This window comes from Panulirus ornatus, chromosome 46 (assembly GCF_036320965.1).
Source record: "Panulirus ornatus isolate Po-2019 chromosome 46, ASM3632096v1, whole genome shotgun sequence".
Classification (NCBI taxonomy): domain Eukaryota; kingdom Metazoa; phylum Arthropoda; class Malacostraca; order Decapoda; family Palinuridae; genus Panulirus; species Panulirus ornatus.
Genome location: NC_092269.1, coordinates 13,259,758 through 13,285,327, shown reverse-complemented (window position 1 = coordinate 13,285,327; position 25,570 = coordinate 13,259,758). Strand labels below are relative to the sequence as shown.

Sequence of the window (25,570 nt, the reverse complement as noted above, 5' to 3'; positions counted from 1 at the left end):
TATGCAGTCTGTTGTGGATGAGAGAGCTTGGGAAGTGAGTCAGTTGTTGTTCGCTGATGATACAGCGCTGGTGGCTGATTCATGTGAGAAATTGCAGAAGCTGGTGACTGAGTTTGGTAAAGTGTGTGAAAGAAGAAAGCTGAGAGTAAATAAGAATAAGAGTAAGGTTATTAGGTACAGTAGGGTTGAGGGTCAAGTCAATTAGGAGGTAAGTTTGAATGGAGAAAAACTGGAGGAAGTAAAGTGTTTTAGATATCTGGGAGTAGATCTGGCAGCGGATGGAACCATGGAAGCGGAAGTGAATCATAGGGTGGGGGAGGGGGCGAAAATTCTGGGAGCCTTGAAGAATGTTTGGAAGTGAAGAACATTATCTCGGAAAGCAAAAATGCTATGTTTGAAGGAATAGTGGTTCCAACAATGTTGTATGGTTGCGAGGCATGGGCTATGGATAGAGTTGTGCGCAGAAGGGTGGATGTGCTGGAAATGAGATGTTTGAGGACAATATGTTGTGTGAGGTGGTTTGATCGAGTAAGTAATAATAGGGTAAGAGAGATGTGTGGTAATAAAAAGAGTGTGGTTGAGAGAGCAGAAGAGGGTGTTTTAAAATGGTCTGGTCAAATGGAGAGAATGAGTAAGGAAAGACTGACAAAGAGGATATATGTGTCAGAGGTGGAGGGAACGAGGAGAAGTGGGAGACCAAATTGGAGGTGGAGAGATGGAGTGAAAGAGATTTTGAAAGATTGGGGCCTGAACATGCCGCAGGGTGAAAGGCGTGCAAGGAGTAGAGTGAATTGAAACGATGTGGTATACCGGGGTCGACGCGCTGTCAATGGTTTGAACTAGGGCATGTGAAGCGTCTGGGGTAAACCATGGAAAGTTCTGTAGGGCCTGCATGTGGAAAGGGAGCTGTGGTTTCGGTGCATTATACATGACAGCTAGAGGCTGTCCACAACAAAGAGACGTAGCTAGGACACCATTTGGTAAACATGCAACTGCCCAAAACAAACAACGAGTATATCATAAACTTACTATGTAGACAAGAAGGTGAATTGTTTACAAATCTTATCAACATTAAAGTTATCCAATATCAGTAACATCAAGATTATAATTCTTTGTGTATTCAATAATAGAAGATTCATTGATATTGCTCGTGGTACCGGAGTTAGAGTTAATAACTGACATGGCATTACTCCACTCAGTACAATGATCACAGTTTTAACGTGATAAAACAAGACATTTGATTCTTGTCCCATTCCTATACAATATTTATGATGCTTAAGTCTAACAGAAAGATCCTTACCAGTCTGCCCAACATAAAACTTATCACAATTTCTACATGGCACTATACAGAAGCACCCAGGAGAATATTCTGGTGAGTTCCTGATTAAAGATATTCTTTATAGTATTATTGTTGCTGAAGGCAACATTTATATTAAAGGAATTAAGCAACATGGGAAGTAGAGTAAAATTATTATTAAAAGAAAGAACTAAAAGATTCTTGGTGTCAATGGGAGCCTTGGACTCAACTCTACAAAATGATTACTTTGCTATATTAAGGGATTTATCAATGAAAGATCTAAGGTACTATAAGTTAGATCCAATATAATAAATCTTCTCAAACTCATCATCAATATACTCTGTACTGCAAATACGTAATGCCCCAAGGAACATAGATTTAAGAGATGGTAACTTAATTCTTTCATGTTGATATGAGTAATAATGGATATATGAGCATACATTATCCCTGGGGATCGGGGAGAAAGAATACTTCCCACACATTCCTTACGTGTTGTAGAAGGCAACTAAAGAGGACAGGAGCGGGGGACTAGAAACCCTCCCCTCCTTGTATTTTAACTTTCTAAAAGGGTAAACAGAAGTAGTCATGCGGGGAGTGCTCATCCTCCTTGAAGGCTCAGATTGGGGTGTCTAAATGTGTGTGAATATAACCAAGATGAGAAAAAAGGAGAGATAGGTAGTATGTTTGAGGAAAGGAACCTGAATCTTTTGGCTCTTGAGTGAAACAAATATCAAGGTTAAAGGGGAAGAGTGGTTTGGGAATGTTTTGGGAGTAAAGTCAGGGATTGGTGACAGGACAAGTGCAAGGGAAGGAGTAGAACTACTCCTGAAACAGGAGTGGTGGGAGTATGTGATAGAGTGTAAAAAAGTAAACTAGATTGATATGGGTAAAACTGAAAGTGGATGGAGAGAGATGGGTGACTACTGGTGCCTATGCACCTGGGCATGAGAAGAAAGATCATGAGAGGCAAGTGTTTTGGGAGCAGCTGAGTGAGTGTGATTGTAGAATTTTGAAGCACGAGACTGGGTTATAGTGATGGGTGATTTGAATGCAAAGGTGAGTAATGTGGCAGTTGAGGGAATAATTGCTGCACAAGAGTGTTCAGTGTTGTACATGGAAATGGTGAAGAGCTTGTAGATTTGTGTGCTGAAAAAGGACTGGTGATTAGGAATACCTGATTTAAAAAGAGAGATATACATAAGTATACGTATGTAAGTAGGAGAGGTGGCCAGAGACCATTATTGGATTATGTGATAATGGATAGGTATGCGAAACACAGACTTTTAGATGTTAATGTGCTGAGAGGTGTAACTGGAGGGATGTTTGATCATCATCTTGTGGAGGCGAAGGTGAAGAGTTGTAGAGGTTTTCAGAAAAGAAGAGAGAATGTTGGGGTGAAAAGAGTAGTGAGAGTAAGTGAGCTTGGGAAGGAGACTTGTGTGAGGAAGTACCAGGAGAGACTGAGTGCAGAATTGAAAAAGATGAGAGCTAATGATGTTAGGAGAGTGGGGGAGGAATGGGATGTATTTAGGGAAGCAGTGATGGCCTGCGCAAAAGATGCTTGTGGCACGAGAAGCGTGGGAGAGGGCAGATTAGAAAGGGTAGAGTGGTGGGATGAAGAAGTAAGATTATTAGTGAAAGAGAAGAGAGAGGCATTTGGATGAGTTTTGCAGGGAAATAGTGCAAATGACTGGGATATGTATAAAAGAAAGAGGGAGGAGGTCAAGAGAAAGATGCAAAAAGTGAAAAAGAGGGCAAATGAGAGTTGGGGTGAGAGAGTATCATTAAATTTTAGGGAGAATAAAAAGATGTTTTGGAAGGAGGTAAATAAAATGCGTAAGACAAGAGAACAAATGGGAACATCAGTGAAGGGGGCTAATGGGAAGGTAATAACAAGTAGTGGTGATATGAGGAGATAGAGTGAGTATTTTGAAGGTCTGTGGAATGTGATAGATGATAGAGTGGCAGATATAGGGTGTTTTGGTCGAAGTGGTGTGCAAAGTGAGAGGGTTAGGGAGAATGATTTGGTAAACAGAGAAGAGGTAGTAAAAGCTTTGCAGAAGATGAAAGCCAGAAAGGCAGCGGGTTTCAATGGTATTGCTGTTGAATTTATTAAAAAAGGGGGTGAATGTGTTGTTGACTGGTTGGTAAGGATATTCAATGTATGTATGACTCATGCTGAGGTGCCTGAGGATTGGCGGAATGCATGTATAGTGCCACTGTAAAAGGCAAATGGGATAAAGGTGATTGCTCTAATTACAGAGGTATAAGTTTGTTGAGCATTCCTGGCAAATTATATAGGAGGGTATTGAATGAGCAGATGAAAGTATGTACAAAGCGTCAGATTGGGGAAGAGCAGTGTGGTTTCAGAAGTGGTAGAGGATGTGTGGATTAGGTGTTTGCTTTGAAGAGTGTATGTGAGAAATAATTAGAAAAGCAAATGGATTTGTATGTTGCATTTATGGATCTGGTGAAGGCATATGATTGAGTTGACAAAGATGCTCTGTGGAAGTTATTAAGAATATATGGTGTGGGAGGTAAGATGCTAGAAGCAGTGAAAAGTTTTATCAAGGATATAAGGCATGTGTATGAGTGGGAAGAGAGGAAAGTGATTGTTTCTCAGTGAATGTTGGTTTGCGGCAGGTGTGCGTAATGTCTCCATGGTTGTTTAATTTGTTTATGGAAGGTGTTGTTAGGGAGGTGAATACAAGAGTTTTGGAGAGAGGGGCAAGTATGCTGTCTGTTGTGGATGAGAGGGTTTGGAAAGAGAGTCAGTTGTTGTTCGCTGATGATACATTGCTGGTGGCTGATTTGGGTGAAAAACTGCAGAAGCTGGTGACTGAGTTGGTAAAGTGTGTGAAAGAAGAAAGCTGAGAGTAAATGTGAATAAGAGCAAGGTTATTCGGTAGAGAAGGGTTGAGGGACAAGTCTATTGGGAGGTAAGTTTGAATGGAGAAAAACTGGAGGAAGTGAGGTGTTTTAAATATCTGGGAGTGGATTTGACAGCAAATGGAACCATGGAAGGAGAAGTGAGTCACAGGGTGGGGGAGGGGGCGTTGAAAAAGTGTGGAAGGCGAGAACAATATCTCGGAAAGCAAAAATGGGTATGTTTGAAGGAATAGTGGTTCCAACAATGTTATATGGTTGCGAGGCGTGGGCTATAGATAGAGTTGTGCAGAGGAGGGTGGATGTGTTGGAAATGAGATGTTTGAGGACAATGTGTGGTGTGGGGTGGTTTGATCGAGTAAGTAATGAAAGGATAAGAGAGATGTGTGGTAATAAAAAGAGTGTGGTTGAGAGAGCAGAAGAGAGTGTTTTGAAATGGTTTGGTCACATGGAGAGAATGAGTGAGGAAAGATTGACAAATAGGATATATGTGTCAGAGGTGGAGGGAACAAAATGTTGGAGGCAAAACTGGAGGTGGAAAGATGGAGTGAAAAAGATTTTACACGATCAGGGCCTGAACATGCAGGAGAGTGAAAGGCATACAAGGAATACAGTGAATTGGAATGATGTGGTGTACCGGGGTCGACGTGCTGTCAATGATATAAATGGGGTATGTGAAGCGTCTGGGGTAAATCATGAAAAGTTTTGTGGGGCCTGGATGTGGAAAGAGGGCTGTAGGTTTCGGTGCATCATACATGACAGCTACAGACCAAGTGTGAACGAATGTGGCCTTTGTTGTCTTTTCATAGCGCTACCTCACGCCCATGCACGGTGAGGGGGTTGTCATTTCAAGTGCGGCAGGGTGGCGATAGTAATGAAAAAGGCAGCAAGCATGAATTATTTATTTATATTTATTTGCTTTGTCACTGTCTCCCGCGTTTGCAAGGTAGCGCAAGGAAACAGACGAAACACATGTATATACATACACGTCCACTCACGCAAATATACATACCCATACATCTCAATGTACATATATATATACACACAAAGACACCTACATATATACACATGCACACAATTCACACTGTCTGACTTTATTCATTCCCATCGCCACCTCGCCACACATGGAATAACATCCCCCTCCCCCCTCATGTGTGTGAGGTAGCACTAGGAAAAGACAACAAAGGCCCCATTTGTTCACACTCAGTCTCTAGCTGTCATGCAATAATGCCCAAAACCACAGCTCCCCTTCCGCATCCAGGCCACACACAACTTTCCATGGTTTACCCCAGACGCTTCACCTGCCCTGATTCAATCCATTGACAGCACGTCGACCCCCAGTATACAACATCGATCCAATTCACTCTATTCCTTGCCCGCCTTTCACCCTCCTGCATGTTCAGGCCTCGATCACTCAAAATCTTTTTCACTCCATCTTTCCACCTCCAATTTGGTCTCCCACTTCTTCTCGTTCCCTCCACCTCCGACACATATATCCTCTTGGTCAAACTTTCCTCACTCATTCTCTCCATGTGCCCAAACCATTTCAAAACACCCTCTTCTGCTCTCTCAACCACGCTCTTTTTATTTCCTCATCTCTCTTACCCTTACATTACTTACTCGATCAAACCACCTCACACCACATATTGTCCTCAAACATCTCATTTCCAGCACATCCACCCTCCTGCACACAACTCTATCCATAGCCCACGCCTCACAACCATACAACATTGGTGGAACCACTATTCCTTCAAACATAGCCATTTTTGCTTTCCAAGATAATGTTCTCGACTTCCACACACTCCTCAACTTTCAGTTTTACCCATATTAATCTAGAATTTACTTTCTTACATTCTATCACATACTCCCACAACTCTTGTTACAGGAGTAGTGCTACTCCTTCCCTTGCTCTTATCCTCTCACTAACCCTAGACTTTACTCCCAAGACATTCCCAAACCACTCTTTACCCTTAAACTTCGTTTCTCTCAGAGCCAAAACATCCAGGTTCCTTTCCTCAAACATACTACCTACCTCTCCTTTCTTCACATCTTGGTTACATCCACACACATTTAGACACCCCAATCTGAGCCTATGAGGAGGATGAGCACTCCCCACATGACTCCTTCTTCTGTTTCCCATTTTAGAAAGTTAAAATACAAGGAGGGGAGGATTTCTGGCCCCCCGCTCCCATCCCCTCTAGTTCCTTCTACAACACGCGAGGAATGCGTGGGAAGTATTCTTTCTCCCCTATCCCCAGGGATAATATATATATATATATATATATATATATATATATATATATATATATATATATATATATATATATATATATATATATATATATATATATTTTTTTGCTTTGTCGCTGTCTCCCGCGTTTGCGAGGTAGCGCAAGGAAACAGACGAAAGAAATGGCCCAACCCACCCCCACACACATGTACACACACACACGTCCACACACGCAAATGTACATACCTACACAGCTTTCCATGGTTCACCCCAGACGCTTCACATGCCCTGATTCAATCCACTGACAGCACATCAACCCCGGTATACCACATCGATCCATTTCACTCTATTCCTCGCCCTCCTTTCACCCTCCTGCATGTTCATGCCCCAATCACACAAAATCTTTTTCACTCCATCTTTCCACCTCCAATTTGGTCTCCCACTTCTCGTTCCCTCCACCTCTGACACATATATCCTCTTGGTCAATCTTTCCTCACTCATTCTCTCCATGTGCCTAAACCATTTCAAAACACCCTCTTCTGCTCTCTCAACCACGTTCTTTTTATTTCCACACATCTCTCTTACCCTTACGTTACTTACTCGATCAAACCACCTCACACCATACATTGTCCTCAAACATCTCATTTCCAGCACATCCATCCTCCTGCACACAACTCTATCCATAGCCCACGCCTCGCAACCATACAACATTGTTGGAACCACTAATCCTTCAAACATACCCATTTTTGCTTTCCGAGATAATGTTCTCGACTTCCACACATTCTTCAAGGCTCCCAGGATTTTCGCCCCCTCCCCCACCCTATGATTCACTTCCGGTTCCATGGTTCCATCCGCTGCCAGATCCACTCCCAGATATCTAAAACACTTCACTTCCTCCAGTTTTTCTCCATTCAAACTTACCTCCCAATTGACTTGACCCTCAACCCAACTGTACCTAATAACCTTGCTCTTATTCACATTTACTCTTAACTTTCTTCTTTCACACACTTTACCAAACTCAGTCACCAGCTTCTGCAGTTTCTCACATGAATCAGCCACCAGCACTGTATCATCAGCGAACAACAACTGACTCACTTCCCAAGCTCTCTCATCCACAACAGACTTCATACTTGCCCCTCTTTCCAAAACTCTTGCATTCACCTCCCTAACAACCCCATCCATAAACAAATTAAACAACCATGGACACATCACACACCCCTGCCGCAAACCTACATTCACTGAGAACCAATCACTTTCCTCTCTTCCTACACGTACACATGCCTTACATCCTCGATAAAAACTTTTCACTGCTTCTAACAACTTGCCTCCCACACCATATATTCTAAATACCTTCCACAGAGCATCTCTATCAACTCTATCATATGCCTTCTCCAGATCCATAAATGCTACATACAAATCCATTTGCTTTTCTAAGTATTTCTCACATACATTCTTCAAAGCAAACACCTGATCCACACTTCCTCTACCACTTCTGAAACCAAACTGCTCTTCCCCAATCTGATGCTCTGTGCATGCCTTCACCCTCTCATTCAGTACCCTCCCACATAATTTCCCAGGAATACTCAACAAACTAATACCTCTGTAATTTGAGCACTCAATCTTATCCCCTTTGCCTTTGTACAGTGGCACTATGCAAGCATTCTGCCAATCCTCAGGCACCTCACCATGAGTCATACATACATTAAATAACCTTACCAACCAGTCAACAATACAGTCACCCCCTTTTTTAATAAATTCCACTGCAATACCATCCAAACCCGCTGCCTTGCCGGCTTTCATCTTCCGCAAAGCTTTTACTACCTCTTCTCTGTTTACCAAATCATTTTCCCTAACCCTCTCACTTTGCACACCACCTCGACCAAAACACCCTATATCTGCCACTCTATCATCAAACACATTCAACAAACCTTCAAAATACTCACTCCATCTCCTTCTCACATCACCACTACTTGTTATCACCTCCCCATTTGCGCCCTTCACTGAAGTTCCCATTTGCTCCCTTGTCTTACGCACTTTATTATATGAAAAATGTAAGAAATAATTTAAAAAGCTGAAACGTCTAGCTGGAAATGAAATGAAAAATGAATGTCACATGATGGTTCAACCTCTGGCTATGGAAAAGGGAAATGTATAATTTATTTACACAAACGTCAATAGTGGTTTTCATCAATTTAACCACTGTGTATCATACTGCCTGGTCCACTTCTTCTCTTATCATGAAACTGGAATATTGGCTTCTGATGTTTCACAATTGTCTTCACTACACAAAGTACAACCATGAATTATGTACATGTATATATATGTATATGTCTGTGTATGTATATAAATGTATACGCTGAAATGTATGGGTATGTATATGTGCGTGTGTGGATGTGTATGTATATACATGTGGATGTGGGTGGGTTGGGTCATCTTTTTGTCTGTTTACTTGCGCTACCTCGCTAACGCGGGAGACATCGACAAAGTATAATAAATTCTAAATAAAATGAGCATACATTGGTGGGTTTACTGTATATGCTAAACTTAAACTTGTTTCCTTGCCTACAGATCATGCAATATAAAAATGGCAACATACCATAATTTCGTTTTCTACACTAAACTTGATGGAAGGTACTAAATTGTTAAGGGGAGAAATATTTGTAAATTTTCATTTGTTGGCCAAACTCAAAGAACATCATCTACATACCTAAACCAAATTACATTAGAAGGTAAGATATTGTTTAGTAATTTTGTTTCAAAAAATTCCATATAAAGATTACTTAGTACAGGTGAAAGAGGGTTACCCATTGCCATACCAAATTTTTGAGCATAATAATCTCCATTGAATTGAAATACATAGTCTTTTATACACAATTTCATCAGTTCAATGAAAACAGACTTTGAAACAGGTAAATGAATATCATCCAAAACATCAAATAAATATTCTAAAAGGTCATCAACTGGAACTTTTGTGAAAAGTGAGGAAACATCAAAGCTAACAAGTTTGAAATCAAAATCAACATTGATATTGTTAACTAAATCTTCATTGTTCATGATATTAAAATTTGATATTTTACCCACTAAAAAGCTAAATAAAGAAACTAACCATTTTGACAATCTATATTTGATGGAACCTACTGAACTCATTATAGGTCTTGCTGGAAAATTTTGTTTATGTGTTTTGATAAGTCCATTCATATATGGCAGTGAAGGGGACAAAGATGACAAACTTTTGATTAGCGAACCATTACCTTTCAACAACAACTTCAGTTCTTTATTGAAATAGGAATTAACTGCTTCTAGGGGATTCTTACTGAGTTTAAAACATGTGTCAGCCTTATCTGCTTTAGTAATATGTATATCTGTCTTTTTTTAAGGTGTTAATAGCTCTTATAAATCTTTTAGGGCAATTAGGTTTCACTGGTTATGACTAACTGGCATACACTAAACCCTTACAAATATCAATTTCATCATTAGTTAAACTACTATATTTCTCTAAATTGCAGCAAGACTGTGACATCAACACAGCTGGCTTCCCTGTTAGAGCACACAAAACTTAATCCATAGCCTAAAGCACACAAAGAATCCTTATCTAGTTGTTTATTGGACAGGTTTATGACAAAAGAAGGGTTCGTGTTCTTAGTACAGTCACTGTTTTCAAATTTGTTTGCTTTGATGTTTCCTCACTCTTCACAAAGAGTGAGTGTTTATCTTGGACAATCACATGTTTACCAAATGGCATCCTAGCTATGTCTCTTCGCTGTATATCAACTGACTGTTATATTTCTCTCTTGTGTCTCACCTTATGATGTGATTATTACATGAAAGTGCACTTGGGAACTTATCATGTTTCATTTTTCCCTGTGGAATCATAGGAAGATACTTGATTACACACAAAATTGTGATTCTTTCCAATGAATATATACATATTTTTTTTTTTTTTTGCTTTGTCGCTGTCTCCCGCGTTTGCGAGGTAGCGCAAGAAAACAGACGAAAGAAATGTCCCAACCCACCCCCATACACATGTATATACATACGTCCACACACGCAAATATACATACCTACACAGCTTTCCATGGTCTACCCCAGACGCCTCACATGCCCTGATTCAATCCGTTGACAGCACGTCAACCCCGGTATACCACATCGCTCCAATTCACTCTGTTCCTTGCCCTCCTTTCACCCTCCTGCATGTTCAGGCCCCGATCACACAAAATCTTTTTCACTCCATCTTTCCACCTCCAATTTGGTCTCCCTCTTCTCCTCGTTCCCTCCACCTCCGACACATATATCCTCTTGGTCAATCTTTCCTCACTCATTCTCTCCATGTGCCCAAACCATTTCAAAACACCCTCTTCTGCTCTCTCAACCACGCTCTTTTTATTTCCACACATCTCTCTTACCCTTACGTTACTTACTCGATCAAACCACCTCACACCACATATTGTCCTCATACATCTCATTTCCAGCACATCCAACCTCCTGTGCACAACTCTATCCATAGCCCACGCCTCGCAACCATACAACATTGTTGGAACCACTATTCCTTCAAACATTATCTCGCTTTCCGAGATAATGTTCTCGACTTCCACACATTCTTCAAGGCTCCCAGAATTTTCGCCCCCGTCCCCCACCCTATGATCCACTTCCGCTTACATGGTTCCATCCGCTGCCAGATCCACTCCCAGATATCTAAAACACTTCACTTCCTCCAGTTTTTCTCCATTCAAACTCACCTCCCAATTGACTTGACCCTCAACCCTACTGTACCTAATAACCTTGCTCTTATTCATATTTACTCTTAACTTTCTTCTTTCACACACTTTACCAAACTCAGTCACCAGCTTCTGCAGTTTCTCACATGAATCAGCCACCAGCGCTGTATCATCAGCGAACAACAAATGACTCACTTCCCAAGCTCTCTCATCCCCAACAGACTTCATACTTGCCCCTCTTTCCAAAACTCTTGCATTCACCTCCCTAACAGCCCCATCCATAAACAAATTAAACAACCATGGACACATCACACACCCCTGCCGCAAACCTACATTCACTGAGAACCAATCACTTTCCTCTCTTCCTACACGTACACATGCCTTACATCCTCAATAAAAACTTTTCACTGCTTCTAACAACTTGCCTCCCACACCATATATTCTTAATACCTTCCACAGAGCATCTCTATCAACTCTATCATATGCCTTCTCCAGATCCATAAATGCTACATACAAATCCATTTGCTTTTCTAAGTATTTCTCACATACATTCTTCAAAGCAAACACCTGATCCACACATCCTCTACCACTTCTGAGAACCACACTGCTCTTCCCCAATCTGATGCTCTGTACATGCCTTCACCCTCTCAATCAATATCCTCCCATATAATTTACAAGGAATACTCAACAAACTTATACCTCTGTAATTTGAGCACTCACTCTTATCCCCTTTGCCTTTGTACAATGGCACTATGCACGCATTCCGCCAATCCTCAGGCACCTCACCATGAGTCATACATACATTAAATAACCTTACCAACCAGTCAACAATACAGTCACCCCTTTTTTTAATAAATTCCACTGCAATACCATCCAAACCTGCTGCCTTGCCGGCTTTCATCTTCCGCAAAGCTTTTACTACCTCTTCTCTGTTTACCAAATCATTTTCCCTAACCCTCTCACTTTGCACACCACCTCGACCAAGACACCCTATATCTGCCACTCTGTCATCAAACACATTCAGCAAACCTTCAAAATACTCACTCCATCTCCTTCTCACATCACCACTACTTGTTATAACCTCCCCATTTGCGCCCTTCACTGAAGTTCCCATTTGCTCCCTTGTCTTACGCACTTTACCTCCTTCCAGAACATCTTTTTATTCTCCCTAAAATTTAATGATACTCTCTCACCCCAACTCTCATTTGCCCTCTTTTTCACCTCTTGCACCTTTCTCTTGACCTCCTGTCTCTTTCTTTTATACATCTCCCACTCAATTGCATTTTTTCCCTGCAAAAATCGTCCAAATGCCTCTCTCTTCTCTTTCACTAATACTCTTACTTCTTCATCCCACCACTCACTACCCTTTCTAATCAACCCACCTCCCACTCTTCTCATGCCACAAGCATCTTTTGTGCAATCCATCACTGATTCCCTAAATACATCCCATTCCTCCCCCACTCCCCTTACTTCCATTGTTCTCACCTTTTTCCATTCTGTACTCAGTCTCTCCTGGTACTTCCTCACACAAGTCTCCTTCCCAAGCTCACTTACTCTCACCACCCTCTTCACCCCAACATTCACTCTTCTTTTCTGAAAACCCATACAAATCTTCACCTTAGCCTCCACAAGATAATGATCAGACATCCCTCCAGTTGCACCTCTCAGCACATTAACATCCAAAAGTCTCTCTTTCGCGCGCCTGTCAATTAACACATAATCCAATAACGCTCTCTGGCCATCTCTCCTACTTACATAAGTATACTTATGTATATTTCAGAATATCTATTTGATGTTTTGGATGATATTCATTCACCTGTTTCAAAGTCCGTTTTAACTGAACAGATAAAATTGTGTATAAAAGACTATTTCAATTCAATGAAGATTATTCAGCTCAAAAATTTGGTATGGCAATGGGTAACCCTCTTTCACCTGTACTAAGTAATCTTTATGTGGAATATTTTGAAACAAAATTACTAAACGATATCTTACCTTCTAATGCAATTTAGTTTAGGTATGTAGATGATGTTCTTTGTGTTTGGCCAACACATGAAAATTGACAAGCATTTCTCCCCTAACTTAACAATTTAGTACCTTCCATGAAATTTACTGTAGAAAATAAAAATAATGGTATGTTACCATTTCTAGATTGCATGATCCATAGGCAGGAAACAAGATTAAGTTTAGCATATACAGAAAACCTACCAACGTATGCTCATATATCCATTATTACTCATCTCAACATGACAGAGTTAAATTAGCATCATTTCAATCTATGCTCCTTAGGGCATTACATATTTGCAGTCCAGAGTATATTGATGATGAGTGTGAGAAGATATATTCTATTGGATTCAAGTTAAAGTACCCTAGAACTTTCATTGATAAATCCCTTAAGTTAGCAAAGAAATCATTTTATTGAGTTGAGCCCAAACCTCCCACTGACACCACAAATCTTTTAGTTCTCCCTTTTAATAATAATTTTACTTTACTTCCCATGTTGCTTAAATCCTTTAATGTAAATGTCGCCTTCAACAACAATAATACTATAAAGAACATCTTAATCAGGAACTCACCAGAAAATTCCCCTGGGTGCATCTATGAAGTGCCATGTAGAAATTTTAAGTTTTATGTTGGGTAGATTGGTAAGGATCTTTCTGTTAGACTTAAGCAACATAAATATAGTATAAGAACGGGACAAGAATCAAGTGCCTTGTTTAATCATGTTAAAAACTATGATCATTGTATTGACTGGAGTAATGCCATCTCAGTTATTAACTCTAACTCCAGTACCACGAGAAATATCATTGAATCTTCTACTATTACATACACAAAGAATTATAATCTTAATATTAGTGATGGTCTATACAAATTGGATAATTATAATTCTTTGTATTTAATAATAGAAGATTTTTATACATATATGCCATTTCCCACATTAGTGAGGAAGCATTAAGAACAAAGGACTGAGCCTTAGAGAGATTGTCTCTGTGTTGTTTTGAGGGGTATGCTCCGTTCTGCACAATTTGGCAAAGTACTTTCAGTTCCCTCAACATTCTGAGATAGGATGCTCGTGTTCTATCCTTCTCTGGTAGTTATTCCATGTCTCTGTGTGGCCCCGTGTCAGTCACTAAAAAAAGACATGTATTCAAATGGCATGTGGGGATATGTCTCATCATACATGAGTCTCATGTGAGGGAATGGGAAGTGAGACAAATGTTGTTTGCTGACACCACAGCACTGGTGGTAGATTCAAGTGAGAAATTACAGACTTTGGGAGAGTGTGTGAAAGGAAGAAGTTGAGAACAAATGTTAATAAAGGAATCTTAAAGTTAAGCAGTGCAGAGGTACAGGTTTGTTGGGATGTGAGTTTAGATGGAGAAAATTTGGAGGAAATGGAGTGTTTTTACATAGCTGGGAGTGGACATCAGAGTAAATGAAACCATGAATGCAGAAATAAGCCATACAGATGATGCAATGGCAAAGGTTCTAAGAGCAATGAAGCATGAGAGGAAAGAGCTTTGGTTTTAGTAGTCCCACTTATGCAAAGCATGGGCTGCAGATGAGAATCTGCAGAGGAGGCTTGGATGTGTTGGAAATAATATGTCTGAGAACAATATGTGGTGTGAGGTGGTTTGATCAAGTATGTAATAAATGGGTAAGAGAGAGATGTGGCAATAAGAAGAACATGGTTGAGAGCTGTAGAGGGTGAGCTCAAGTGGTGTGGACATACATTGAAAATGAGAGATGAAATGTTGATGAAAAGGATATATGCATCAAAAGTGGAGGGGACAAGGAAAACAGGTAACCAAATTGAAGATGGAAGGATGAAGTGAAAACAACTTTGAGTTCGGGGCCTGAACATGTTGGAGGGTAACAGCTGTGCATGGGAAAGAGTGAACTGGAGTACTGTGGTATATGGCAGGTATCACAGTGATCAAGCAACTGAGACAGGCAAGATCTTCTTATCTTGAAATCATGCTGTCCAGGGTTAAGTTAATTAAACTCTTCCATATATTTAGTCAGCTTGCATCTTAAGACTCTTTTGAAGATATTAATGCTGTGCAATATTAATGTTATCAGTCTATAGTTTTAAGGGACCAATTTGCAATGGGAGTCAGTTTCAGGCACTGACATATCATTTCCAACACATTCAAACCTCCTCTGCACATTCTCATCTGCAGCCCATGCCTTGTATCTATGTATCATAAGTGGGACTACTAAAACCAGGGAGAGGTCTGTGGGGCCTGATAGTAAATAGGTCGGCTGCAATTTCAGGGCATTACACAAGAACATGAGAATGAATGTGAATAAATGAGACCTTTCTTCATATGTTTCTGGCAATACCTTACTGCTAAATGCAGGAAATGGCAAACAAGCATAAAAACAAAAATGATTATAATAATGATAACAATATCTCAAATCTTACCTCGGTATTTAACTATACGAAGAAATATCTTTTTGCTGGTTGACACGGCTGAGAGAAGTGCAAGATGGATTGTTCCAGGATAGTGCAGTAGCATGTCAATTATGAAAGTCCTTGCCAGCTCCCACTGCTGCACACCATGTTCATCAGGTATTGACACACTTGCAGTGTACCAAGCAGTCAGGCATGCTAAGCTATGTGGCTGTTAAAAAAATGACTCTTCTATTAAAAGTACAAGAAAAATTATACAGAAATGTACAAAATCTATTGTGTTTGATATTCTGCAATTTATCATACTGCATACTATTGAAAAGGTAAAAAAGATACAAAAAGATGACAGACAGAAATGTGTTCAAACGATAAAGGATGCCTGAAACACAAGGAAAAAGATCCAGCTGTATAAACAGATTAAATTATATACAGTATAAACATTCAATGAGAATAAAACTAGTCTGGATTATGGAATAAACCATAATGAGTGGCCTACAGATCTTCTGATGAGATCCTCTTTATCTACTGTCCTTTTGTATAATTCTCTTTGGACATCATCCATCTGATGAGATTTTCTATTGTTAGGGCCCCTTCAAAGGCAAGAAAGACTTTCATTTATGGTATGAATTTGGCAACTGTGTAGCCTGAATACAAATCTATCCGTTATACTTCATACTTCATACAGGTGATTTTATTCTATATCCTATATTGTGTTCCTCCACTACAGTGTTTACAATTGTTATTTTCATGATGTACATACATAAAAATGATGCCTTCTTGTATATACAAACATCTTTTTATGTAATGTAAATTGGTTATTTGAGGTAAAAGCTCTTTTGTATTAGAGAATAAAAATATCAATTTCAGTAGGATGTCTGGCAACTGCAGTATGATATTTAAAAGAAAGCATAATTCAAAGTATAACAGTATCATATGTTACCAATAAAAGATTATCAAAGCATACCAGCTCTCAAATCCTCCATTCAGGATACTAAGGGAGAGTGAACAGAACCACACTGATTATCACTGTATGAGTTCTGCACCAGTTAACACTGTTCCGTTTACCACCCAGTATAGTCTAGTTTCATCAACTCTGTTAAGCTAATTATGAAGCAACACTATTACTACTATCATGTTACAGTTGTTGTGTATGATTTTCATATATTGCCAATACTATTAAAGAACCACATGTCAAACCTACACACATATGCCACCTGCCCAAAACTATATAACAGATGGCAATTGGCACTTAAGGTGCACACAACTTATCAAGCATACAAAATCAGATCCTCCATAAATACTATCTCCAACTGTTATTTAATTTCTACAAAAAAAATCTACATACAGTTACTGTCTAATGTAATGAAGCTTACTGTTAAATACCACCCTGCAAATACATAATATCACGCCCCAATTGGTTCATTTCATCACACTTTCATAAATGAATTCATTCTAATGGTACCTTTCCCTCTAGCAGCCCCTTCTAAGCATAATATTGGCACCTCAACAAAGCTGACTGGAATATGTTTAATATATGCAACTTCTTTTCTAACATTCCTTGCATAAATTACTGTCTCTTATGTGGTGATGCTTCTGTCTACCAAATGCATAGCAGAGGCTATTCCTCCAAGAAGATCTGTTCATCCAATCCATGGTTCAACTGTTCCTCTTCTGAGGCCATTCCGACAAGGAATCAGGGATATTGGGGCTTAAAAACTCCTTCCTCTGGCTTCCATTCAGCTTTTATCACTGCCAATAATCACAGCAAGAACCTCATCCATGAGGCGAAGCATTCCTTTATTCAGAGGAAGTGCAATAACCTCTCCTCATCATCCACTGATAGGTCTCTCTGGTCTTTACTTAAGGGCATATCTAACAACTTCAGTCACTCTACCTTTCCTTCATTTTTCTGTTCTGATGGTACTATAGCTGTCTCTCCCACAGGAAAGCAACTCTGGTTCCAATTTCTTCTCTAACTCCACCTTGGATGACTCTAATATTCCTTCACCCCCTGATGCTCCTCTTGGCAATCTATGCCTCTTCCCATAATCTCTTTTTGCACTGTCTAAAAAGCACTTCTTTCTCTGGACACAAGAAAGGCTTATCGTCCTGATGACATCCACCTAAGTGTACTGAAAGAATGTGTCTCTGAATTTGCACCTGTGTTTGCTCATATGTTCTGCTTCTGTTTAGAAACCAAAACTTTTCCTTCTCATTGGAAACATGCATTGATACATCCCATCCCCAAGAAGGGTGACACTTCTGACACCACTAACCATTGTCCTTTTGCTTTGACAGCTACCATTCCTGAAGTTATTGAATCCTTCCTAAACTCCCATATCCTTAGACACCTCAAAAATCACAGTCTTCTCTCTGATCACAAATATGGCTTCCGTAAGGCAGGATCCACTGGTTATAATCTTTCCTATCTTTCTAATGTCTCGTCATCATCCCTGAAAAATTTTGGAGTCATGTGTAGTTGCCTTTGACATATCTAAGGCTTTACCATGGGTGTGGCATCAGGATCTCATCTCTACACTCTCCTCTTTTGGCTTCTCTCTCTCACTTTGCTCCTTTCTCTCTGGCTGATCTACCTCTGTGACTGTTGATGAATCAGCCTCCCCCTTTTCTCCATCAACAGCAGTGTCCCCTTAAGGTTCTGTCCTGTCCCGTACAATTTTTCACCTTTTTCTGCAACAATTTCCTCTCCTCCATAAATAATCCAATGCACTCATATACTGACAACTCAACACTGCATTCATCTATATAATCTAATTCTGATCCCACATCTCTTACTTGATCTGCATCTCATCTTGACACAGCTTCCTCATGAAACTCAGACATGGAAAGGACATCTCAGTGGGGTACAAAAATCTTGAGGTTTAATGCCTCCAAGACCCAATTTCTACCCATCTCTCTATTGAAAACTCCTCACAGCTCTCGTCTCTCCTTTGACAGTTCTGTAAAGCCACCTCTTCACTCAATAAACAGACTTGATACTACTGTAACTTCCAATCTCTCTTGGAAACCCCACGTTACAGGAAGAGCTAAGTCTGCCTCTAAGAAACTGGGTGTCCTTTTCATATGTTAAAACTTCTCTTCTGTACATTTGCCCCTTGTATGGAGTACTGCTCTCACATTTGGGATGGTTCTACTTCTGTATACTTACATGACAGAGTTGAGTCAAAAGTGATCCAACTTATGAACTGTTCAGGCTAATTTCCAAACTTGACCCCCTTGTCCTAAGCTGCAATGTTGGTTCACTTTCCCTATTCTATAGGTATTACTTTGAATTTTGCTCCCAAGAGTTGGCTGCTTGTGTGCCCACATCACACAATACTCGGCAAGCTGCTACATCACATGATTATCGTGTGGCCATCAGCAAGTCAAGGGTGGGCCATTTTGATACCTGCTTCTTTCCCTACACATCAGACCTTTACAACTATCTGCCTTCTCATGTTTTTCCCAATAAATATGACCTGGCAAATTTCAAAAGATAGGTTTTCACTTCCTCCAAAATTTGTAAATACTTTCCCTTGCCTTTTCTTTTTCTGTTTCCTAGTTCTCTCTGATGTGGCATTACATCTGTGACTGGAGCCTTCAACATAAAAAAAAAATGTAAAGAACTTGTCCCCAGTCACGGGAATCCCTTCTATCTTTATGAGGCACCTGCACCACTAAGGAAGCAGGCCATCAATTGGGACCAAAGATTACAGAATGCTGTCATGTTATGTGTAAATCTATACATACATATACAAACACAGACATATACATATATATATACATGTACATATTTATCCCTGGGGATAGGGGAGAAAGAAAACTTCCCCTACATTCCTCACATGTCATAAAAGGCGACTAAAGAGGTTGGGAGCGGAGAACTAGAAACCCTCCCCTCCTTGTATTTTAACTTTCTAAAAGTGGAAACAGAAGGAGTCATGCAGGGAGTGCTCATCCTCCTCGAAGGCTCAGATTGGGGTGTCTAAATGTGTGTGGATGTAACCAAGATGAGAAAAAAGGAGAGATAGGTAATATGTTTGAGAAAAGGAACCTGGATGTTTTGGCTCTGAGTGAAATGAAGCTCAAGGGTAAAGGGGAAGAGTGGTTTGGGAATGTCTTGGGAGTAAAGTCAGGGGTTAGTGAGACGACAAGAGCAAGGGAAGGAGTAGCACTACTCCTGAAACAGGAGTGGTGGGAGTATGTGATGGAGTGTAAGAAAGTAAACTCTAGATTGATATGGGTAAAACTGAAAGCAGATGGAGAGAGAGATGGGTGATTATTGGTGCATATGTACCTGGGCATGAGAAGAGAGATCATAAGAGGCAAGTGTTTTGGGAACAGCTGAGTGAGTGTGTTAGTAGTTTTGATGCACGAGACCGGGTTAGAGTGATGAGTGATTTGAATGCAAAGGTGAGTAATGTGGCAGTTGAGGGAATAATTGGTGTACATGGAGTGTTCAGTGTTGTAAATGGAAACGGTGAAGAGCCTGTAGATTTATGTGCTGAAAAAGGACTGGTGATTGGGAATGACTGGTTTAAAAGGAGAGATATACATAAGTATACGTATGTAAGCAGGAGAGATGGCAAGAGAGTGTTATTGGATTATGTGTTAATTGATAGGCACGTGAAAGAGAGACTTTTGAATGTTAATGTGCTGAGAGGTGCAACTGGAGGGATGTCTGATCATTATCTTGTAGAGGTGAAAGTGAAGATTTGTAGAGGTTTTCAGAAAAGAAGAGAGAATGTTGGGGTGAAGAGAGTGATGGGAGTAAGTGAGCTTGGGAAGGAGACTTGTGTGAGGAAGTACCAGGAGAGACTGAGTACAGAATAGAAAAAGGTGAGAACGAAGGACGTAAGGGGAGTGGGGAAGGAATGGGATGTATTTTTGGAAGCAGTGATGGCTTGTGCAAAAGATGCTTGGGGCATGAGAAGTGTGGGAGGTAGGCAGATTAGAAAGGGTAGTGAGTGGTGGGATGAAGAAGTAAGATCATTAGTGAAAGAGAAGAGAGAGGCATTTGGATGATTTTTGCAGGGGAATAATGCAAATGACTGAAAGACGTATAAAAGAAACTGGCAGTAGGTCAAGAGAAAGGTGCAAGAGGTGAAAAAAGGGCAAATGAGAGTTGGGGTGAGAGTATCATTAAATTTTAGGGAGAATAAAAAGAAGTTTAATAGGGAAATAATAAGGTAATAATAGGGTAGGAGAGATGTGCGGGAATAAAAAGAGTGTGGTTGAGAGAGCAGAAGAGGGTGTTCTGAAATGGTTTGGTCACATGGAGAGAATGAGTGAGGAAAGGTTGACCAAGAGGATTATGTGTCAGAGGTGGAGGGAGCGAGGAGAAGTGGGAGACCAAACTGGAGGTGGAAAGATGGAGTGAAAAAGATTTTGAGTGATCGAGGCCTGAACATGCAGGAGGGTGAAAGGCATGCAAGGAATAGAGTGAATTGGAACGATGTGGTATACCAGGGTCGATGTGCTGTCAATGAATTGAACCAGGGAATGTGAAGCATCTGGGGTAAACCATGGAAAGTTCTGTGGGGCCTGGATGTGGAAAGGGAGCTGTGGTTTCAGTGCATTATACATGAAAGCTAGAGACTGAGTGTGAACGAATGTGGCCGTTGTCTTTTCCTGGCACTACCTCGTGCCCGTTCGGGGAGGGGGGTTGTAATTCCAAGTGTGGCAGGGTGGCGATGGGAATGAATGGAGGCAGCAAGTATGGATTATGTACATGTGTATATATGTATATGTCTGTGTATGTATATATATATGTATACATTTAAATGTATAGGTATGTATGTGTGTGTGTGTGAACGTGTATGTATATACATGTGTACGTGGGCGGGTTGGGCCATTCTTTCGTCTGTTTCCTTGTGCTACCTCGCTAATGCGAGAGACAGTGACAAAGTATAATAAAAATAATGATAATCATAATAATGATAATAATAATAATATCTATTTATCTATTTATTGTACTTAATCACCGTTTCCTGCATGAGCAAGGTAGTGCAAGGAAAAATATGAAGAATGGCTCAACCAAACCACATACACACACATATATACATACATATACATGCACTCTATTCCTTGCAAAGCTTTCACCCTCCTGTACCTTCAGACCCCGATTGCTAAAAATCTTTTTCACTCCATCCTTCCACCGCCAATTTGGTGTCAAGCTTCTCCTTCTTCCCTTCACCTCTGACACATATATCCTCTTCGTCAATCTTTCCTCACTCATGTGTCCAAAGTATTTCAACGCATCCACTTCTCCTCTCTCAAAGATACTCTTTTTATTTCTATGCATCTCTCTTACCCTTTCAATACCTACTCAATCAAACCACCTCACACCACATACTGTTCTCATACATTCTATTTGCAACACATCCACCCACATCCACACAACCCTATCCTATAACCCATGCCTTGCAACCATATAACATTGATGGAACCACTATTCCTTCAAACATACCCATAAATGCTCTCCAAGATAACGTTCTCGCCTTCCACACATTCTCCAATGCTCTCAAAACCTTCACCCCCTCCCCCACCCTGTGACTCATTTCTGCTTCCATGGTTCTATCTGCTGCTAAGTTCACTCCCAGATATATAAAACACAACACTTCCTTCAGGTTTTCTCCATTCAAACTTACCTCCCAATCAACTTGTCCCTCAACCCTATTGAGCCTAATAATCTTGCTCTTATTCACATTTACTGTCAACTCTCTTCTTTCACACACTTGACCAAACTCAATCACCAACTTCTACAGTTTCTCACCTGAATCAGCCACCAACGATGTATCATCAGCGAACAACTGACTCACTTCCAAAGCCCTCTCATCCACAACAAGGCTATAGATAGAGTTGTGCAGGGAGGGTGGATGTGCTGGAGATGAGATGTTGAGGAAAATATGTGGTGTGAGGTGGCTTGATCAAATAAGTAATGAAAAGGTAAGAGAGATAAGTGGTAATAAAAAGAGTGTGGTTAAGAGAGCAGAAGAGGGTGTTTTGAAATGGTTTGGTCACACAGAGAGAATGAGAGAGGAAAGATTGACAAAGAGGATATATGTGTCAGAGGTGGAGGGAACGAGGAGAAGTGGAAGACCAAATTGGAGGTGGAAGGATGGAATGAAAAAGCTTTTGAGTGTTCAGGGCCTGAACATGCAGGAGGGTGAAAGGCATGCAAGGAATAGAGTGAACTGGAACAATGTGGTATACCGGGGTCGACGTGCTGTCAATGGATTGAACCAGGACATGTGAAGCATCTGGGGTAATCCATGGAAATTTTGTGGGGCCTGGATATGGAAAGGGAGCTGTAGTTTCAGTGCATTATACATGACAGCTATAGACTGAGTGAGAACGAGAGTGGCCTTTGTTCTCTTTTCCTAGTGCAACCTCGTGCACATGCAGGGGAAGGGGGTTGTCATTTCATGTGTGGCGGGGTGGCAACCGGAATGAATAAGGGCAGAATGTATGAATTATGTACATGTGTATATATGTATATGTCTATGTGTATATATATGTAAACGTTGAGATTTACAGGTATGTATATGTGCGTGTGTGGACATGTAGGTATATACATGTGTATGTGGATGGGGTTGGGACATTCTTTCATCTGTTTCCTTGCGCTAACGTGGGAAAGAGCAACAAAGTATAATAAATAAATAAATAAATGGATTTGTATGTAGCATTTATGGATCTGAAGAAGGCATATGATAGATTTGATAGAGATGCTCTGTGGAAGGTATTAAGAATATATGGTGTGGGAGGCAAGTTGTTAGAAGCAGTGAAAAGTTTTTATCGAAGGAGGTAAGGCATGTGTACGTGTAGGAAGAGAGGAAAGTGATTGGTTCTCAGTGAATGTTAGTTTGCAGCAAGGGTGCGTGATGTCTCCATGGTTGTTTAATTTGTTTATGGATGGGGTTGTTAGGGAGGTCAATGTAAGAGTTTTGGAGAGGGGCAAGTATGCAGTTTGTTGTGGATGAGAGAGCTTGGGAAGTGAGTCAGTTGTTGTTCTCTGATGATACAGCACTAGTGGCTGATTCAGGTGAGAAACTACAGAAGCTGGTGACTGAGTTTGGTAAAGTGTGTGAAAGACAAAAGCTGAGAGTAAATGTGAATAAGAGGAAGGGTATTAGGTACAGTAGGGTTGAGGGACAAGTCAACTGGGAGGTAAGTTTGAATTGAGAAAAAATGGAGGAAGTGAAGTGTTTTAGATATCTGGGAGTGGATTTGGCAGCGGATGGAATTACGGAAGTGGAGGTGAATCATAGGGTGGGGGAGGTGTCGAAAGCTCTGGGAGCATTGAAGAAGGTGTGGAAGTCGAGAATGTTATCCTGGAAAGCAAAAATGGGTATGTTTGAAGGAATAGTGGTTCCAACAATGTTGTATGGTTGCGAGGCGTGGGCTATAGATAGAGTTGTGTGGAGGAGTGTGGATGTGCTGGAAATGAGATGTTTGAGGACAATATGTGGCGTGAGGTGGTTTGATCAAGTAAGTAATGAAAGGGTAAGAGAGATGTGTGGTAATAAAAAGAGTGTAGTTGTCAGAGCAGAAGAGGGTGTTTTGAAATGGTTTGGTCACATGGAGAGAATGAGTGAGCAAAGATTGACAAAGAGGATATATGTGTCAGAGGTGGAGGGAATGACGAGAAGTGGGAGACCAAACTGGAGGTGGAAAGATGGAGTGAAAAAGATTTTGAGTGATCGGGGACTGAACATGCAGGAGAATGAAAGGCGTGCAAGGAATAGAGTGATTTGGAACGATGTGGTATACCGGGGTCGATGTGCTGTCAATGGATTGAACCAGGACATGTGAAGCGTCTGGGATAAACCGTGGAATGTTCTGTGGGGCCTGGATGTGGAAAGGGAGCTGTGTTTCAGTGCATTATAATGAGAGCTAGAGACTTAGTGTGAACGAATGTGGCCTGATTCGGGTGAGAAACTGCAGAAGCTGGTGACTGAGTTTGGTAAAGTGTGTGAAAGACAAAAGCTGAGAGTAAATGTGAATAAGAGCAAGGTATTAGGTACAGTAGGGTTGAGGGACAAGTCAATTGGGAGGTAAGTGTGAATGGAAAAACCTGCAGGAAGTGAAGTGTTTTAGATATCTGGGAGTGGATTTGGCAGCGGATGGAACCATGGAAGAGGAAGTGAATCATAAGAGGGTGTGTTGAAATGGTTTGGTTACATGGAGAGAATGACTGAGAAAAGGTTGACCTAGAGGATATATCTGTCAGAGGTGGAGGGAACGACAAGAAGTGGGAGACCCAATTGGAGGTGAAAGATAGAGTGAAAAAGATTTTGAGTGATTGGGGCCTAAACATACAGAAAGGTGAAAGGCATGTAAGGAATAGAGTGAATTGGAACAATTTGGTATACCAGGGTCGACGTGCTGTCAATGGATTGAATAAGGGCATGTGAAGCATCTGGGGTAAACCATGGAAAGTTCTCTGCGGCCTGGATGTGGAAAGGGAGCTATGGTTCTGGTATATTATTACATGATAGCTAGAGATTGAATGTGAACGAAAGTGGCCTTTGTTGTCTTTTCCTAGCACTATCTCACGCACATTTGGGGGGAGGGGGTGGTTATTTCATGTGTGGCGGGGTGGCGATGGGAATGAATAAAGGCAGACAGTATGAATTATATGCATGTGTATACCTGTATGTGTATGTGTGAGTGTATATATATGTATACGATGAGATGTATAGGTATGTATATATTGTATGTGTGGATTTGTATGTATAAACATGTGTATGTGGGTGGGATGGGCCATTCTTTCATCTGTTTCCTTGCGCTACCTTGCTAACGCGGGAGATGGCGACAAAGCAAAATAAATTAAATAAAAATAAAAAAGATGTTTTAGAAAGAGGTAAATAAAGTGCATAAGACAAGGGAACAAATGGAAACTTCAGTGAAGGGGGCTAATGGGGGTAATAACAAGTAGTGGTGATGTGAGAAGGAGATGGAGTGAGTATTTTGATGGTTTGTTGAATGTGTTAGATGATGTGAGAAGGAGATGGAGAGAGTATTTTGAA

General features: G+C 40.6%; 1 protein-coding gene across 2 annotated transcripts in view; it reads right to left on the bottom strand.

Moving 5' to 3' along the window:
• The window catches only part of LOC139763141 (uncharacterized), a 486,471-nt gene that overhangs the window by 136,699 nt on the left and 324,202 nt on the right, over positions 1-25,570 (bottom strand). For both annotated transcript variants that reach the window (XM_071688843.1, XM_071688844.1), the window contains exon 10: positions 15,555-15,753. In XM_071688843.1, the coding sequence (XP_071544944.1) occupies positions 15,555-15,753 (199 nt within the window). The remainder of the gene's footprint in view (positions 1-15,554; positions 15,754-25,570) is intronic.